This window comes from Chiloscyllium plagiosum, unplaced genomic scaffold (assembly GCF_037043375.1).
Source record: "Chiloscyllium plagiosum isolate Xiang-an unplaced genomic scaffold, Cpla_swu_hap1 HiC_scaffold_5, whole genome shotgun sequence".
Lineage (NCBI taxonomy): Eukaryota > Metazoa > Chordata > Chondrichthyes > Orectolobiformes > Hemiscylliidae > Chiloscyllium > Chiloscyllium plagiosum.
In genome coordinates, this window is record NW_028270143.1 from 58,899,529 (window position 1) to 58,919,734 (window position 20,206).

The 20,206-nt window shown below is 40.9% G+C and overlaps 1 protein-coding gene across 10 annotated transcripts in view; it reads left to right on the forward strand.

The window, feature by feature from the left end:
• pkd1l1 (polycystin 1 like 1, transient receptor potential channel interacting) overlaps nucleotides 1–20,206 on the forward strand; it is a 288,595-nt gene that overhangs the window by 141,569 nt on the left and 126,820 nt on the right. For 9 of the 10 annotated variants that reach the window (XR_015757199.1, XR_015757200.1, XM_087987215.1 and 6 more), the window contains one exon: nucleotides 12,841–12,948. The exons of the other annotated variant lie outside the window; for it this stretch is intronic. Coding sequence is in view for 7 of the 9 variants with exons in the window: in XM_087987215.1 (XP_087843341.1) it covers nucleotides 12,841–12,948 (108 nt within the window). In the remaining 2 variants the exon portion in view is untranslated. The remainder of the gene's footprint in view (nucleotides 1–12,840; nucleotides 12,949–20,206) is intronic. 10 annotated transcript variants of the gene reach the window in all.

The following is a 20,206-nucleotide window of genomic DNA, read 5'->3' on the forward strand; positions in this document are numbered from 1 at the left end:
TCGTCTTTCACTAGAACACAAGCATGTTATACTACAGACTTCGTTCACACAATAAAACAGAAGTTTATTATGCAAAAGAAATGGAGATAAATTGATGAAGCTAAAATATTTACATATAACACATTTGGAAACACATGTATTTGCAAACACGCAACCTCATCTTTCCTAGCAACATTCCTCAAACATGAGAGAATTATTTAGAAGTTTAGCTATGATTTCACTTTCCTAGCCATGAGAGTCTGATCATCTCGTTATATAATCTAGTTTAAACTTTCTTAGCTTCAACTAACTCTTTCAGGGTTTGAACTAAATGCTTTTTCAGGAGCAATTGACTTACACATTGAGCTTCATTGTGCAAAATCTGTGAAATTGAAACCCAAAAGCATTGTCTCAAGTTGTGGGTATTATCCCTAAATAAAAGAAAATCAATCTCTTTCTAAACTGAAAGTTTAACTCACAACTTTTTACTTTGTTCACTTGAAAAAAACTCTCCCAAAGAAAACAAATTCCCATCATCATCCAAGAGCTATCTCGCCAAGACTGTTTTAAGAAAAAAATAATCACCATGGCTACAGAAATACATTCAAGCTGATTATTAAATTCCTTCAAACACATGGACCAAAACCCAAATGCCACTTGTTCAAAACCAAATTCCAAAATAAATGACATTAAAATACAGTTAAATCACATGCCTTACCTCACAACATGTTTTCTTCCTCTTCAGACGATCTGCTGCCGTTTTACTTGGAGGCATGTCAATTAAATCTAATAGGGAAAACATAACCATAAAATAATGTCAACAAAAAGTAGATAAATAAGTCCAAGAAATGTGTACTATGCTCAGACCACGTTTAAGATTTGTGTATGATTTTGCAAGTTGAAATACTGATACAAAAGTGCTAATAAGTATTCTAAATTTAAATTTACTTTCCGAATCTCTAAAGTCACGTCTGGTAACATGGAAACAAAAAAGAACTTGTATAGTGCAGCCTTGATTATCTATTAAAATGGACCATGCACATTTGGTGGGTAGTGGAAATTGACTTAAGCTAATGACTAAAATGTGTCTTCAGTTACTATTTGGCCACTGGGTACACTGTTGTATCCACCTTCCTTTAGTCCTTGCTAACAGACCTATAACTGTTTGCCCTGCCAGAAAGTTTAGATTAGATTAGATTACATAACAATGTGGAAACAGGCCCTTCGGCTCAACATGTCCACACCGACCCGCCGAAGCGCAACCCACCCATACCCCTACAGTTACCCCTTACCTAACACTACGGGCAATTTAGCATGGCCAATTCACCTGACCTGCACATCTTTGGACTGTGGGAGGAAACCGGAGCACCCGGAGGAAACCCACACAGACACGGGGAGAACGTGCAAACTCCACACGGTCAGTCGCCTGAGGCGGGAATTGAACCCAGGTCTCTGGCGCTGTGAGGCAGCAGTGCTAACCACTGTGCCACCGTGCAATGCTAATTATCTATCAACCTTCTTATGGCTCCTGTTGTCTAAGCATTTAATACCTGAAAGGGTCAGCTGACATCACAAGATGAGCTCTGTCCATTAGATATGCTCTTGGGAGGAACTAACCTGTTCTATATTTTTACCAAAGCTATGTGAGAATTCTTCTATGCAGTAACTTACTTAACTTACTCTTAAGTTGAGCCTGATATCTCACATGATGTATCTCAGATTTAATGTAACTAGCTGTTAAGTAATATCTAATGAATCATCAAATTTGAGACTGTTGAAGACTTCGTGTGAATATTCTTCTCCACACAATATCAGCATCTTAGACTATTACTGACGAGAAAGATTGGTGTCAGTGAAACTTTTCAAAGCTTTTCAGCCCTACCAGTATAATAGCTCCTGTATTGCACTTGCGAGTAACTCCAGTCATTGGACAACTAAAAACCTGAGCAAGCTGACAGTGTGCTTCTCTCATTCTTGGCTCCACTTATAGAAATGGAATGTTGCAATCAGTATGTTTATAAGTTCACAGTGCTAATGCTTGCATCTTATTCAATTTTGGAGCTTTGTCGTGGTAGTTCAGGTAGTTCTGAGGAAGGATCAGTGGACTCACAATGTCATCTGTGATTTCTTGCCATAGATACTGCCAAATGTGCGGAGCTATTCCAGCAAGTTCTGTTTGTGTTGTTTACGTTGGAGATATACTTGGCCAAAAGTCCACCGAGTCTGCCTGAAGCAGTCAGCGTGACAATTTATAGTCTTAATTCTCACATTTAATTGTAATGTTTTTACTGTAAACTTGTCATTGGCTATCTTAGCATTTAAATCCTTATCAATAACCAAAGCTATACTAGCCCTGCACATGTCCTTTTCATGTGCTCATTAACCCTGTGCAATGTTGTTATCACAATGGCTTTGCATTCTCCTTGTCTGGTCCCTTTCATCCTGAGGATGCTGTTCATCCTTGTTGAGTTCATTCAGTTTTACAACCTATGTTTTTAAATAAGTTCCAACAGAATTGGTTTCATATCCCATCATTGACTGTTTTGGCTACATTTCCCATCATGCTTTGAGAATGTACCAAGAAGCACTTTTGTGTATTCTAAGCTTTTAGTGTGATTTTTAATATGAATCTGAATCAATTTTCAAACTTGAAATAGAAAATCAGCTGTACAATATCAGCTGATCTTGTTGGTGGGAGAACTGTTATTGGTCTCTGCTCATCCTGATTATTTCGAAAACAAAAAGTGTTATCAGCTGACTTCCAATTGGGGTATTTGAGAATATTAAGAATATGTTACAGATACTTTTGAGTTTAACTGGGATCCTGACAAGCCCAGTCATTCACAAAGGATAATATGGAGCTTATTTGATATTTCTCAAAATCTGAAAAGTCTAACCCCTCCATTCCCTGGGAAGCTGCAATTTGGCAGGCTTAATGAGAGGCTGCCTGCGATGCCAAATCAAAGAACCAAGCCAACCATTAAGTCTCCACAACATTTGCCTAGGCAACATCAGAGGGAGCATTCACATGGGATTAATAAACGAGGAAGAACATTCATTTCAACAAGAGCTATTTGACCCAACCAAAATATTGGAAAAACCTCCCAATGCTGAAAGTCCTGCCTTATCTTCTCAAGCAAATGCACAAAATTAGCCTTGTATAATTAGTCAAAGGCTGGAGTAATGAAAATGCCTAGGTACAGAAAACCTCCCTGTGACAACCCGAAAGAGAATTGGATTCCACTTCCAAGATCGGGAATTCCCCCAAGACCCCCCACAGGTATGGCCTCCAGTTCATAAAATTGATCTTCTAGCCCAAGAAAGAGCCAAATAACTTGACACATTTGTACTAAACGAGGCACAGACATTGTCGGGTTTGTTAGGAGAAGGAGACCATTATCTGTGTAAAGGGTGATCTTCTACACCCCCTCCCCCTGCCTTGATCCCACCTCCGGGGCGACTATATTGGATAGCCTCCACCAGTGGCTCAATCACCAGCGTAAACAACAGCGGTGAGAGTGGACAACCTTGTTGGCTGCCTCTACCAATACTGAAATTACCAGACCTTATACCATGAGTAAGGACTGCTGCCACAGGATTGCTATGTAACACTTCCATCCACCTAGCAAAGACCCCACCAACACCAAATCCGCTCCAGAACATAAAAAGGGTATAGTTATTCCACCCAGTCAAATGCCTTCTCTGCATCAAGGAAGACCACCAAGCCCGGAATTGACCTCTGCGGGCACACCTGGACCATGTTCAGTACTCTGATAATGTTATTAAAGGGCCTACTGTCCTTAATAAAACCTGTCTGGTCCTTCTTTACAATAGAGGGCAACACCTTCTCCAATCTCAGCGCTAGTGTCTTAGACAGAATTTTAAAATCCGAGTTTAGCAATGAGATGGACCTGTACGTAGCTCAATCCTCCAGGGCTTTTCCTGTCTTGAGATTGGGAGAAATATTAGCTTCTTTCAAAGAGGGCGAGAGGCAGTCCTGACTGTACGAATAATTGTACATGCCCAACATTGGCCCAGCCAACATATTCATAAATTCCTTATAAAACGCACTCGGAAAGCCATCTGGGCCGGGTGCCTTACCACTTTGGAGCTGCCTTGCCGCTGCCTCCTGTATCTCTTGCACTGTCAAGGGACCATTCAAAAGGGATCCTTGCTCCGGAGATTCCATCTTCACCAACCAACCCTCTGACCAATACAGCTCAGAGTACACTTTCCTAAATGCCACGTTGATCTTTTTGGAATCACAAGTAAGAGTACTGGTATGCTCTCTAATGCTCTCTAATAGATGTAATAAATTGGGGGGCACTCTTCTTCCTAGCTCAATATGCCAAGTTATTACCTGGCTTGTCATCATACTCAAATAGCCTTTGTTTCGCAAAAGAGATCTCTCTCTTCGCTGTCTGAGTAAGCGTAGAGTTCAGAGTAGCCTGAAGAGCTGTGACCTGCTGTAACTTCATCACAGATGGCATGTCAAAGTATGCAGTCTTAGCTGCCTTCAGCTGGGCCTCAAGCATATACTGCTCCTCTCCCCTCCGTCAATTCTGACTCACTGAATAAGAGACAATTATACCCCTTGCATAGGCCTTGGCAGTCTCCCCGAACATTGATGGGTTACTGGCTGTACCCGAATTGATATCCAAGAACATTTTAAACTCCTGCGAAAAGTACTCTATAAACTTACTGTCCTTCAGGAGAAAAGAGTCCATGCACCAATGCCGTGAGCCTACCACATTACCCTTGGCCTTAACCTCCAAATGCACTGCTGCATGATCAGAAATAGCTATGTTCCCAATTTTACAGGACAGCACCGAATCCAAACAAACCGATGGAGCAATAAATAGACCAATCCTTGTGTAGCACTTGTGCGGATTGGAGAAAAAGGTCAAGTCCCTAGCTGCTGGGTAAAGGCATCTCCATCCGTCCACCAATCCCAAATCCCCACATAAGTGCACCAGTTGTTTAGATTGCGGGGAGGTGCTCAGGAGACCCCTGGGCACCCTGTCCAATTTGGGATCCATGAGACTATGAAAGTCCCCCCACCGTAATTGTGTGGTGCGTTCCTAGGGCCACCAACCTGGAAAGTGCAACTGTTAAAAATTTAAGGGGGTGTGCCGGGGGGGGGGGAGTAAACATTCAGAATACTGTACTCCTCACCATGATCATAAACCACCCATATTCTCCCTTAGTTTGATCAATGAACTGAAATAGATGATTCTTCTGAATGAGTATAGCCATTTTTCTGCTTTTAGAATTAAAAAATGAAAAGAACACCCAGTCGAAACCCGACTGCTGTAACTTTAGATGTTCCTTGTCATCAAGATGGCTTTCTTGCAACAGAACAACATCAACCCTCTCCTTTTTAAGACTCAAAAGTACTTTATTTCTCTTAATTGGTGAGTGACTCACCTTAATATTCCAGGTGCACCATTTAAATGAGCAATTAGCCATAACTGTGTGAAATAGCCTGTGACCTCCCGAGAGGAAGAACTTGATTCGCAACGTGCCGAGTGGAAACAATGAAAGACTCACAATTATAGAAACCCTAAAACAAAACTTCTAAAAACTACACCAACAATAAACCAAGACAAAAAAAACAGATGTTAGGAGATGTTCCCCCTTGCCCATAGGGGGCACTCACACTACCTACAAACACCTCCATGGCTCCTTCTAGCTGAATCCATTGTGGAGAGAATGTAGAGAATCACCAGGAAATGCGTAGAGTTCTTCATGAAGTAGGCCTTTTATTTGCAGACAATAAACTGTGACACTCAAAGTGAATTCTTGAATGCTCCCGAACCTCAGGGTCTGTGGCTCTTTATACCTTTTTGTTATCATGTTTTTGTTCGCTTCTCAGCATGCCCAACTGTGTTAGTCAGAATTACTTTACTCCAGATATACAATAAACCAATGTTAGTTCCTATTATCTCTCTACTTCTGCCACTGTAGTTTTTCCTACATTCTACTTAATATTATTCTAATGTCATGATTAGATATTTTATTACCCCATCTCCCATTGGGTCTCCTGTCCGAGGCCGACCCTGCAAACTACTGATTAAATATTTAATGTCATGTTCTGCCACAAGGCTCTCAAGCAGGTTGACTGTGCTATAAATTAAATATTTAATGTCATGTCCTAAATATTTATTGTCATGACCTGTCCCAACCCGCCATGATGATATTTAGCAGGTGAGGCTGACTTTACTAATTGTTGTTATCTCATCCCACCATAGTGACTTTTCACCTGATTCTGCTAATTGGTGTAGAAGCATTCCACTACTCTTATTCCATCCTGCCACAGTGACCTTTTAACTAGTGCAGCATTGCACAGATCCCTTGTCACAGATCGCCAGTGGCTTCATGCTTTAACCCTTCCCCCTGCTTTCATGCTCTTTATTTTCCATACCGTGCCCCAAACCCAGGCAAACAAAAAGTAAAGAATACATAAATCTTTCAAACAAAGAAGTTAGAAGTGGACATTTCACCCATCCCACCCATACATTGACACCCATTATTATTGGTAAAAATCAAACCAAAAGAAAATTCCAATAATGCTTCCAAACCCCAAAAAAAGTGAGAAAGGAAAAGAAAAAGAAACACATTAAAGGGGCAAAACCAGATGAATGAAGCAAACGACAGAAAAAAAAAGAACCATTATTGTCCATATTTCTTGAACTATTTTAAAGTGTCCAAAATTCTTTTGCCTTTTCTGATGAATCAAAGACATGCACAGACAGTCTGTGGCTGAAATGTAACACTACTGGGTACTTTACAGAGTACAGAATATCCAAATCTCTCAGCCTCTTCTTTACTTCATCAAAGTTCTTCCTCTTATGGATCACAGGTGCAGAAAAGTCCTGAAAAAACATCATCTTCAATCCCTCGTAAATCAGGCCCTGTGAATCCTTCCCCAGCATTCTGGAAGCTTCTGATAGCCTTTGCTTGTTTCTATATAACTGGAATCACACTAGGACCAGCCTGTGAACTGTAACCCGGTGAATCTTTGATCCACCTCAGCTTCCCATCCCAAGAACTGTGGCAGCCATTGCTCAAAAGAGCTGACTGGCTGATCCCCTTTTTCTTGCTCCACAAGCCCAATAACACAGATATTCCTCCTCTGACCTTGATTTTCAAGACTACCGACCCACTTCACTAAGGCCCATACCTACCTCTCCAGTGCCTGGATCCGTCTTGCCGAGGATTCGGCTGTGGTCTCCAATGTCATGGTCCGCCATTCGACCTCCTCCACGTGCTGCCTGAGACATTGCATCCCCTGTTCATGCTGAGATCAGACATTGGATGACATGGGTTACGCTGGAGGGGAGGTTATTGTGATGTGACACAGCCCTGGCCTCAGTGTGGGGGACAATGCATCATGTAGGCTGGTATGGCTAAGCTGAAGGACTGGGCCTTGGAAGTAATGTTGGGAGATGAAGACTTAAATGAAAGAGTTGAGTGAGAATGTGTGCAAGTGCAGAACTGATGGAGTCAACAGGGAGTGCGAGGGAAAAGAACATGAAGGCTGGAAGTGTTGCACAGATCACCAGACTAAGCCTGCAACTCATTCTACAAAGCATGATCAATACTGCCTTCCATTTTCATCTGAATTGCAAATATGCAATAGAAGTGGAAAATGGCTGCCACAATACCCAATGTAGGTGGAGTTATTGAGCTTCAATTTCTGTTTGAGGATGTGGACACTATGTGTGGGTGATATGAATCTCTTCAAGGATGAATGCATTGATGAGGTACTTACAGTACAGGATGAAGACATCAGGAATCATAGGCTGGAATCAAATGCAGGTCTCTGACACTGTGAGGTAACAGTGCTAATCTACTGAACCGCAATGCTTCTTATCAGAGTCTTCCATGTTGCACCATACCGGGAACAATGCTAAACTGGCATTTGTGTGGGATGCGGATACCACATGCTTATATTGTTGAGAACCTATTATGTTTATGATGTTCTCCACATAGCTTTATTGGAATGGTGACCAATGAATCTAGCCACAGCAGGGGTCATCATCGTTAAGCTGCAGTGCAGCAAAGACACAGAGAAGTAGAAGAGGAATGGATGCACCAGGAGGTTGAGGATCAGCCATAACGTCCAGCAGCCAAAGGTCCCTTCAGGAAATGGTGAGGTACAGGAGTCACAGAGCCGAGCCTGAAGTCCTAAATGCCATTTCCTTCAGATGAGCAATGTATGAACAGAAGTTGTCCCAAGATACCATTGCAGAATGATGTCATTTCTGGAGTGGGAATTGTGACCTGAAGGGATGGGTGGCAATCCTATCCTGGTGAACATCAAGATGACAGCTACCCCAAGATTTATGTGGCTGTCTGCCTCTAAGGATCCACTGGATACATTAATGGAGTTTTTCCATCCTGAAACCCAAAACGTATCATGGTTGATATTAAGGCAGTTTGTGGCCTATCACTCATTTTCCTGTGACGAGATCAGTGTTCCAGCCTGTGCAGTAAGTTTTACCAATATACCTCACCTCCTCCATGTGCAAAGCACAACTGACCACACACATTGCGTTGAGATCATCATCTGGTAATGCAGCTATGAACCCTAGCTGATGACTCCATTAAGTACACTGTGACTGAGACTGAGCATAGGAACAGCACAACCCATTCTTCCAACATGGTCACTATAAAGTAAATTATAGGCTTCTTGAAATGAGGTTTTGATTTTTGCATCGGTCTGGAGGGGACCTTGCTGTGCATTTTGGATGGAGTGTGCTGCATAATTCTTGCACATTGTACTGCTGTATCAACACTCAAAGGATGCAATCGACAATGAAGAACTGGGAGAGTAGTTTTCTGAGGAGGACGATGAGGACATTGAGCCAGAGAAATCTTACCTTCAGTTTGTTAGAGCGGTGAAGCTTCCGGTGCAACAAGTCAGACCTTTATTGACATCTGGTTCCAAAATATTTGAATTAGTTGAAGTGATCGTTAATTGACGTTTTTGTTGTTGTGTGAGCAACTTTATTGTTCAACAATTTGTTGTTGCTCAGAAGACAAGCAGCCATTGTTTTTTTCTGAGGAGCAATGCTGCCTTTGATATTTTTTTTCTTCCTTTTTCTGATGTTTAAATAAAAGTGAATGTTTCCCCCAGTTGGCTTTCCAACAAGTGATGCTTCCACACTGATCAATGACAAGATAAGGTGCTATACTGGGCATTAAGAAAGAGTAGAAAGAGAGGTCTAAGAGGGAATAGTGTTGAGGACAGGCAACCAATGGTGATTGTAGCTGCAGTTACAGAGACAGTTGCATAGCCAGGTGATGAGGTAAATTAGCAATGCATTTATGAATCTGAGATTCTCTTTGCATTGAGCTGCCAGCTGTACCACGTGCGTGCCCTCAGAAGATTTTCTTTCTCATTTCCTCCCACCTTATGAAGGGTTGCTTTTTGTGGCTGGCCACAGTTGGCCTGGAGCACAGCTGAGCTTTAAGAATGATACTGGTGGTGAAATTTCTGGGAAGTCCCAGCAGTGATAAATACTTCTCCTACAGGTGAATGTAGAATAGTGCTAGCATAGCACCAGAGAGGCATGGTCCATAATAAATGAGATTGTCAGCTGAAAATGGCATGAGATGACCTCACGCTCATGGAGAGAAACTGTCCAGGTACTCTGCAAAATTGAGACTTAACTGGTTCTTGGTACAATTCAGCACAATAAAATTGCGGGCAATACAAAAACATCTGGAAGAATCAGTGGAGAAAGAATCAGTGAATGTTCCTCTTCTGAGTTTGGTTAGTTTCCCAAAATTATCTGATTGTAGACTATGATCTTTTTATGCATGAAATCATTAGTTACAGTTAGATTTTTACATAAATTTTCTTCATGTGGTTAGAGCATCTTTTCACTTTTAAGAATTTGGGGAGGGAAATCTATACTGCTATTAGACAGGAGCTGTGGAGTATAAGTTGGGAACAATTGTTCTCCAGGAAATGCAGAACAGAGATGTGGAGCCTGTTTAAGGAGCACTTGTTATGAGTGTTGGATAACTTTGTCCCACTGAGACTGGCAAGGAATGGTAAGGTGAAGGAGTCTTGAATGACAAGAGCACAGGAGTTTCTCGTCAAGAGGAAGAAGGAAGCTTACTTAAGGTTGAGGAAGCAAGGATCTGGCCCAGCTTTAGAGGATTATGAGGTAGCTAGGAAAGAACTCAAAAATGGACTGAGGAGAACTTGGAAGGGGAACGAAAAAGCCATGACGGGAAGGATTAGGGAAAACCTAAAGATTTTCTACGCTTACATGAAGAATAAGAGAATGGTCAGAGAGAGGGTAGGGCCAATCAGGGATAATGGGAGGAACTTATGCCTGGAATCTGAAGAGGTAAGGAAGGCTCTAAATGAGTTTTTTTGCTTCAGTATTCACTAGAGAGAGGGACCTTGATTATGGTGAGAAGACCATGGATCATGTTAGATATTAAGAAAGTGGATGTGCTGGAAATTGTGGGAAATATGAAGATAGATAAGTCCCAGGGCTGGACCAGATATATCCAAGGTTACTACAGGAAGTGTGGAATGAGATTGCTGTGTCTCTGGCAATGATCTTTGCATCCTCACTCTCCATGGGAATAGTACCAGTGATTGGAGGGAGGTGCATTCATTCCTCTGTTTCAGAAAGGGAATAGGGAAATCCCTGGGAATTCTTGACCAGTCAGTCTTAACTTCTGTGGTAAGCAAGGTACTGGAAATTATTCTGAGAGAGAGGATTTATGACTATTTGGAAAAACATAGTTTGATTAAAGATAGTCAGCATGGCTTTGTCAGGAGCAGGTTATGCCTCACAAGTCTTTGAGGATGTGATGAGACAAGTTGACGAAGGTTGAGCAGTGGATATGGTGCATATGGATTTCAGTGAGGCATTTGATAAGGTTCCCCACAGTAGGCTCATTCAGAAAGTTAGGAGGTATGGGATATAGGGAAATGTGGCTGTTGGGATACAGAATTGGCTGGCTGAAAGAAGATAGTGAGTGGTAGTGGATGAAAAGTATTCTGCCTGGAGGTCGGTGTCCAGAAGTGTCCCACAGGGATCTGTTCTTGGGCCTCGGTGCTTTGTAGTTTTTATAAATGACTTGGATGAAGAAGTGGAAGGGTGTGTTAGTAAGTTTGCCTATAACACAAAGGTCGGTGGTGTTGTAGATAGTGTTGAGGGCTGTTGCAGGTACAAGAAAACATTAACAGGATGCAGAACTGAAAAGTGGCAGATGGAGTTCAAAATGGATTAATGTGAAGTGATTCATTTTGGAAGGTCGAATTTGAATGCTGAATACGAGGTTAAAGACAAGGATTCCTGGCAGTGTGGATCTTGGGGTTCATGTATATAGATCCCTCAAAGTTGCCACCCAAGTTGATAGGGTTGTTAAGAATGTGTATGGTGTTTTAGCTTTCATGAACACAGGGATTGAGTTTAAGAGCTGAGAGGTTTTGCAGCAGCTCTATAAAACCCTGGTTAGACCACACTTGTGTCCAGTTCTGGTTGCCTCATTATAGGAAGGATGTAGATGCTTTAGAGAGGATACAGAGGAGATTTACCAGGATGCTGCCTGGATTGGAGGGCTTGTCTTATGAAGAGAGATTGAGTGAGCTCGGGCTTTTCACACTGGAGAGAAGAAGGAAGAGAGGCGACTTGACAGAGGTGTACAAGGTAATGAGAGGCATAGATAGTGTGGATAGCCAGAGACTTTTCATCAGGGCAGAAATGGCTCTCACGAGGGGACACAATTTTAAGGTGATCGGAGAAAGGTTGAGGGAAGATGTCAGAGGTAGGTTCTTTACGCAGAGAGTGGCGGGTGCGTGGAATGCACTGCCAGCAGTTGTAGTAGAGTCAGAAACATTAGGGACATTTAAGCGACTGCTGGACAAGCGCATGGATGGCAATAAATTGAGGGGTGTGTAGGTTAGGTTGAATTTAGATTAAGATAAGTGTTCGGCCCAACATCGTAGGCTGAAGGGCCAGTACCATGTTGTACTATTCTATTTTCTATGTTATATCTCTACGTACTCATGTGACTCTCACATTAGGTCCTGGGCCTCCTTCCCCGCCGCTCCCTCACCACCAGACGCCTGAAGGAAGAACCCCTCATCTTCCGCCTCGGAACACTTCAACCCCAGGGCATCAATGTGGACTTCAACAGTTTCCTCATTTCCCCTTCCCCCACCTCACCCTAGTTCCAAACTTCCAGCTCAGCACTGTCCCCATGACTTGTCCTACCTGCCTATCTTCTTTTCCACCTATCCACTCCACCTTCTCCCCGCCACCGACCTATCACCTTCATCCCCTCCCCCACTCACCTATTGTACTCTATGCTACTTTCTCCCCACCCCCACCCTCCTCTAGCTTATCTTTCCACGCTTCAGGGTCTCTGCCTTTATTCCTGATGAAGGGCTTTTGCCCGAAACGTCGATTTTACTGCTCCTCGGATGCTGCCTGAACTGCTGTGCTCTTCCAGCAGCACTAATCCAGAATTACTATATCATTGTCATATATGCTTCTGATTTTAATCTCATTATTCTACAGAATCAGTTTCTTTCTTTCAGTATGACTCTGGAAATAATACTTTTGTGTTTCAGGATCTAATTTACCTACTCTTAATGTTATATTTAAGGTAACTAATTAGGATTTTGAAAATTCTCCACTCCCTGGATCCTGCAACTGCCCGTTCGATCAAGCCAACTGGGTACTCAGCAAGAGAAAACTGTGCTAACTAACTCGGTAGCTTTGTATTTCAAAATGATGATATGTTCATATGATTGCGTTTTGGTTCACATGTTATTCAAACTTTCGAATGCCACCATCAGTCAGAACTTCTCTTCAATTTCAGAGAGTTTGCAGATCTCAGCAATACCTATAACCTCTCCCATTATAAATGGCATAGAAAGCAATGGATCACAGCTTCACCTCTCAGAGACCAGTGTTACTGAAAACGGAGGTAAGATATACTTAATAAATGCATCAGATTATTTTGGGCATTTAAAATTTGTTTAATATCACTTGGATTGTGAAGCTCTTCCTATGGTCATCATGAAAAGCAAAACTTACAGTTAACCAGAAACTGAACTGGACTAGCCACATAAATACACTGGCAACAAGAGTAAGTCAAGGCTGGAAATACTGCGGAGAGTAACTCACCTCCTGTCTCCCCAAAGCCTATCCGCCATCTACAATGCACTAGTGCAGAGTATAATGGAATACGCTTGTCTTACCCAAATCCGTGCTGTTCCAACAACTCTCAAAAAGTCTGATACCATCCAGGATAAACCAGCCCATTTGATTGACACCATGTCCACAAACATCCACTCCCTCGACTATTGACATTCAGTAGCTGCATGTGCACCATCTCCAAGGTATACTGCAGGAATTCACCAAAGGTCCTTAGACAGCACCTTCCAAATCCATGAACCCTCCCTATCACAAAGGAGAAGGGCAGCAGATACATGGGAAGACCAGCACCTGCAAGTTCCCCTCCAAGTCACTTACCATTCTATCTTGGAAATATATAATCTCGTTTCGTTGGGTCGAAATCCTGGAATTCCTTCCCTAACAGTATTGTGAGTCTATTTACAGCACACAGACTGCAGTTGTTCCAGAAGCAGCTCATCACTACCTTCACAAGGACAACCAGAGATAGGCAATAAATGATGCCTAGCCAGTGGTGCCCATGTACCATGGGTGAATTTAAAAAAAAGAAAATCTGAACAATGTTAGTTAGTTTTTAGATGTTTTGTGACCCTGCTTTTTAGGGACACAGTCAATAACATAAATTTTAACAGACAGTGTCAACCATAAGTCTGTCTAACCTGGCGTTTGTCCCAGGGAGAATTACGTTCATTAATTAATACTCATTGATTTTGCCAGCCTTAACAATGGTTTTGAGCTCCTAACCCTTCCTACTTCTACTTCTATAACATTATAATGTTGCCCCTCACTTAGCCCAAATGATTTTGATTTAATTTGATTTATTATCACATGTACCAATATACAGTGAAAAGCATTGTTTTGTGTGCTAAACAGACAAATCATACATCACATAAGTACATCTAGATAAAAGAACAGAATGCAGAGTATAATATTACTGCTACAGAGAAAGATCAACCCTAATATATGAGAAAATATATGACTGAAATTCTCATCCATGCTTTAGTTCTGCTCGACAGGATTATTCCAATGCTATCCTAGCCATTCTTCCAATCTCCATCTTTGGTCACTTTAAGCTCACCCAAATATTTGCTGCCTGTTTCATAGCCTAGAGTATTCACCCATTGCTTCTGTACCTGATGATTTGAATGCCTCATGATCCTTGAACACTTCAATTTTAAAATACTCATTAATATGAGCTTCCTCTGTGGCCTCCCCCCAGTCATACAGTCCTCAAAACTTTGTTTCCCTGCATTTCTGGCTTCATGTCCATCTCCCCTCTTCCCTTCTCCTCACCATTCCCTTAATAAGAGCACTGTTGTTGTATCCACCCCTTCATGGATGACAGCAGTTCCAAGAAGGCAGCTCACCACCATCTTCTCAAGGGCAGTTAAGGATGATCAATAAATGTTGGCCTTGTCAGGAAACTTCTGCCATGTGAAACCTCAGCTCAGACATTCCCTTTCTAAAATCTTCCCATCTTTACCCCGCTTTGTAGGCTCCTCTTCTGTGGGAGATTTAAACAGCTCAGGAACAATTTCAGGATTGCCATTTGTTCCAGAGACTAAAAATCCTATTACTTTCCCATGTTTTGTACATATTTCTCTGGTATTAAAAGTATTTATGGCCTGGTTTGCTCGAGATTTTGATGCAAGCTGGACTTTATTGATCACTTTTGTGAGTATACATGGCTGTTTCTATGACTGTTGCTTGGCAGATCTTTTTTATAACATCTCTCATCTGGTTTCTCCATTAAACACTTCATGCTTACGTTGTAATTCATCTTTTACAAAAATAAGATTTTGATTATCTTCATACATAACAAGTTGTATCCATCATAATTGAAATCAATGGCATATGTTCATATTTCTTGTTTTGTCACCTTTCATTGTTTGCTTGTGTTGCATTGTTGTTCGTCTTGTGGGTTCACATCAAAGTACTTTTTCTATTCCCACTCATCTTTTGTGAGGCTTTATGCAGGGGTAAAGCTTTGTAATGTTTTTTCAGACATGTTACAAACTCATACACTAATTTTAAAATACTTGAACATAAATTTAATTTCAATTCCAAAAACAGTGATACAGAAACATTCCAACATTTAAATTTGTCTGTATTTTCAATTTATTTTGTTCATATACATCTCACAATAGTTCAAGCTTTTACGTTAATTTCTCTATTTTTGACCCAAATTTCTTTTATTCCCAAAAAGTACAAAATGCTGTAAAAGTAACACATCTCCATTCAGTACACACTAATCATCTTCTCAGTTAGCAACACACAATCATGGAATTTAAGCCTGGAATTATTTCCAATGCTTTCACAATATGCTAATAAGATCCACTTTGACTATTGAATTGTTGTAGTCAGAGGTCCTGTACAATAAAACAACATAAGACCACAAGACCATAAGATATAGGAACAGAAATTAAGCCATTCAGCCCATCGAGTCTGCTCTGCCATTTAAACATGGCTGATACTTGATCCCCTCGGCAATCAAAAACCTATTTATCTCTGTCTTAAATATATTCAATGACCTGGCCTCCACAGCCTTCTGTGGCAGTGAATTCCATAGATTCACCACTCTCTGGCTGAAGAAGTTTCTCCTTATCTCCATTCTGAAAGATTTTCCCTTTATTCTAAGGCTGTGCCCTCAGGTCCTAGTTTCTCCAACCAATGAAAGCATCTTCCCAACATCCGCTCTGTCCAGGTCATTCAGTATTCTGTAAGTTTCAGTTAGATACTCCCTCATCCCTCTGAACTCCATTGAGTATTGACCCAGAGTCCTCGAACATTCCTCACATGTTAAACTTTTCATTCCTGGGACTATTCTCATGAACCTCCTCTGAACACACTCCAGGGCCAGTACATCCTTCCTGAGACATGGGGCCCAAAACTGCATATGATACTTCAAATATGGTCTGACCAGAGACTTACCGGCCTCAGAAATACATCCCTGCTTTTACATTCAAGTCCTCTCAAAATAAATGCCATCATTGCATTTGTCTTCCTAACTACTGACACAATCTGCAAGTTTACCTTGAGAGATTCCTGGATTAGAACTCCCAAATCTCTTTGCATTTCAGACTTATGAATTTTCTCCCCATTTAGAACATTGTCTGTGCCTGCATTCTTCCGACCAAAGTGGATGACCTCACACTTTCCCACACTGTATTCCATCTGCCACTTCTTTGCCTACTCTCCTCACCTGTCCAAATCCTTCTGCAGCCTCCCCGCCTTCTCAATGCTACCTGTCCCTCTACCTATCTTTGCATCATCTGCAAATTTAGCCAGAATGCGCTCAGTTCCTTCATCTAGATCGTTAATGTATAATATGAAAAGTTGTTGGCCCAACACTGACCCTTGCGGAACACCACTTGTCACCAGCTGCCATCCTGAGAAGGATCCTTTTATCCTCACTCACTGCTTTCTGCCAGACAGCAAAGCTTCTATCCATGCTAGCACCATGCCTCTAATATCATGGACCCTTATCTTACTCAGTAGTCTCCTTTGCGCCACCTTGTCAAAGGCCTTCTTGAAGTCCAAATAGGTAACATCCATTGGCTCTCATTGATCTAACCTGCTCGTTTCTTCCTCAAAGAATTTTAGCAGATTTTTTAGGCATGACCTCACCTTGAGGTCATGTAAATCAGACTGTCTTTGCCCAATTTTACCATACACCTCCAAGTATTCAGAGATCTCAACCTTCACGATGAATTCCAGGATGTTACTCATGACCAAGATTAGGCTAATTCCTGAAAGATCACCTCTTACGCCTTCACTATCTCTTCATCTATCTCCCTTTGAACTCTGGGGTCCATCTGGTCCAGGTGATTTATCCACCTTCAGACCATTTAGTTTTTCTAGCACCATGTCCTTGGTGATGGCCATCATACTCACTCTCTTGAACATGAAATATCTACGTCGATTTGCTATAGCCCATTTCAATTTCTAAATTTCAATTCAGTTAATTAAATATATTTGGTATGATAATTTGTAATTAATATTAGGAACCAGGAAATTATTGAATTTTTGTAAGCAGCCAAGTGATTCACGAGTGTCTTTTGAGGAAGGAAATCTTCCTTCCTTACCCATGCTGACATGTATTTGAGTCCGGCTAACAACAATACAGGTGTCTTTTAGCCATACTCAGGGAGTATGTAAGCCACTTATGTCTAAACATTCAGATTGGGTTCAGGTATGTTAAAGGCACACCCAGTCAGCAATGACATCCTTGTTAATATCTGATAACTCATGCCAAATTTTGGAGAGCTGTCCTGCAGGCTAATTGATACACAGATTTAGCTAGGACCAACCTAATTTCTGCTCCTATGTCTTAGGTTCTTGATTGTCGGGGGCTCACGGGTTATGGGGAGATTTTGGGAGAATGGGGTTGAGAAACTTATCAGCCATGATTGAATGGTGGAGCAGACCCGATGGCCCAAATGGCTTAATTTCTCCTTCTATGTCTTATGGTCATCCCTGGGTATCTTCCATCCCACCAGCAGTATGAATCCACCAGAGCTAGTAGCATGGTGGTATATCATCAGGCAGGAGGAACCCTTAGAGGTCTTAAGAGTGACTCCAGATTCCATGAAGTTCCATAGAATCTGTCAAATATGTTCATGAAAACCTCCTGCTGATTGTCATTCACTGCAATCGATGAACCAGTATTCCTTTTTGTATACCACTTGGAAGAAGCACCAATGGTAGCAAGGACACAAGATACCCTCTGTATGGGGTGACAAATCTTCATTACCATAAATGACCTCATGGAACAACTATTCATCAAGCAGTTGGAGTCCTGCAAGACACAAGTGCCACTCTGGGTTTCCAGCTGTTAGTGAATGAATTAGCATAAAGAAACAGCTGATTGGACCTTATCCGCACTAATTTCCATGTTGCATGATAGTGCTGGTATTGTGAAATACCATGCTCTTCCTGTGGAGGTAAAGATCTGTCTTCACACCAAGGATTTCCTCCCTCATCTGTGACACTACCACTGTACCAGTTGAGGTAATTCAAGCTACATCAGCTGCTCAAGGCTGGCTGTTTATAAGATGTTATGGGAATCAACATCAATGCAAACCAATATTCAGTTGAATTTGTAACATCATTGTCCACGAAATCCCTTGCTCCACTATTATCGTTAAACAAAGGGATCAACCTGATTCAATGACAGTACAATGGAGTATGTGAGGAATTGTACTGGTGTCCCTGAAAATAAAATGACAACCAGTGAACCCACAAGACAAAACAACATGCATGCTCAACAGTCAAGGCTGCCTTATTTAAACACAGTTAAGTAATCCCACAATCAACAGATCAGATCATCGTTCCCAAGTCCTGCTACGTTAAGTCATCAATAGTGCTGAAAAGTTAAACAACAAACAGTGAGACTGCACAAACATTTTCCAGCTCAGTGATTTTCCAGTACGTTCTACCACAGTAAGGTGTGCCTTACAAATTGTCCACAAAATGAAGGAAACATTTAATCCAGTTAAGTAACATTCCAATAACTTATTTTCAGTTGTCAGAAAAGAACTGTCATTGATCGAGCTATCAAATAACATTTGCTCAGAAATACTTGCTAAACAATTGAAGTAACCTTACATTGCCAGCTGTGTTTTATAGGCCATCTAATAGTGATAAAGGAAAAGATTACAGGGAAATAATAAAGAAGTGCAAAAATGATAGACTGTTTATAATTGGACACTTTAACTATCCAAGACTGGAATACTACTTCCTTAAATGGTAAAGAGAAGAAAGAGTTTCTAAGTGTGCTCAGACGAATTCATTAGATATTACGCCGTGGACAAATGGAAGAATGCAACTGGATTTGGTTCTGAAAAACTAAATGTGTTACGTGTCAGAGGGAGATTGTTTAAGAAACAGTAACCGTATTGATGTGACACCATCTGATGTTACTACTGGGCAAAACCTGTCTCGATAGGTCATGTTTTAATTTTTTTATTAATTTAATGTGGTAACCTTTCAGTGAACGTAAGCACACAAGGCTGCAGATTTGGTTTTAACAATAAAGCAGAACTTTCTTAAGCATGAAAAATAAAAATAAAACAAAATAAATTGATCTATCTCAGAGTTTGAAAAATTTCAAAGCATTGGCCAATTAAAATCCTATCTATTTCTTAATGCCACCACTTTCTAATTAATCAAAATATAGATTTTTTTTTTCTGCTCTGTCCAATCTGTTGGATTGATTTTAACTGCATTTCTCAATGTGAACTATGAAGCCTTTTCCCTAGACTATTCATACAGCTGAGATCTTAAACTTCCTACATCCGGAGTTATTTTGGTGTTTATTTTAGACTTTATCAGTCTTTTGAAAATCTGCAGAACTCTAACCAAACATTCTAGTCTGGAAGTTTTGAAACTAAAGTCTTTCTTAGGGATAATTTATTCCCTCAGCTATTCTGAACAATCTCCTTTTCCTAGGAGAGACTATACATGCATTAGATTTCAGCCAGTTCTCCTTTGAACTCATCCCAAAAGCTTTCTAATCTTTTGAGCTAAAGTCTAAAATCTAATTCTAAATCTAAAAGAAAGCTAATGTCTTCCTTTTCTCTCTCTCTCTTTCCTGTCATAAGCTTCCATTAACCCTCCAGGAAGCCTGCAGGTACTTGCTCCCTAAAACATGCGGATTTAAAATAATGATTCTGAAAAGACTGATCTAGTTAATTAGTAAACCCCATTGCCAAGATAGATTAATGCCCATATGCAATTTGTTTGAAATCCGCACCCAAAAAAGAAAGATATTTTTATGTACATTGCACCCCTTCCAAATAAGAATGTACGAGTATCCTTAAGCACTTCCTATCACAAAACCTTTTCAAATCTATTTCTATATCATTATTAACAGTTGTAACATTAAACATACAAGAGTTTTGTGACAATTAAATTGTTTATAATTCACATTGTTGGTTATGTGTATTTGAAAATGAACTAACAAGACTCAATGGAAAAACAGAAAATGCTGGGAAACTCACCAGCTAACATCTATGGAGAGACGAAACAGAATAAATGTTCCAAGTCCA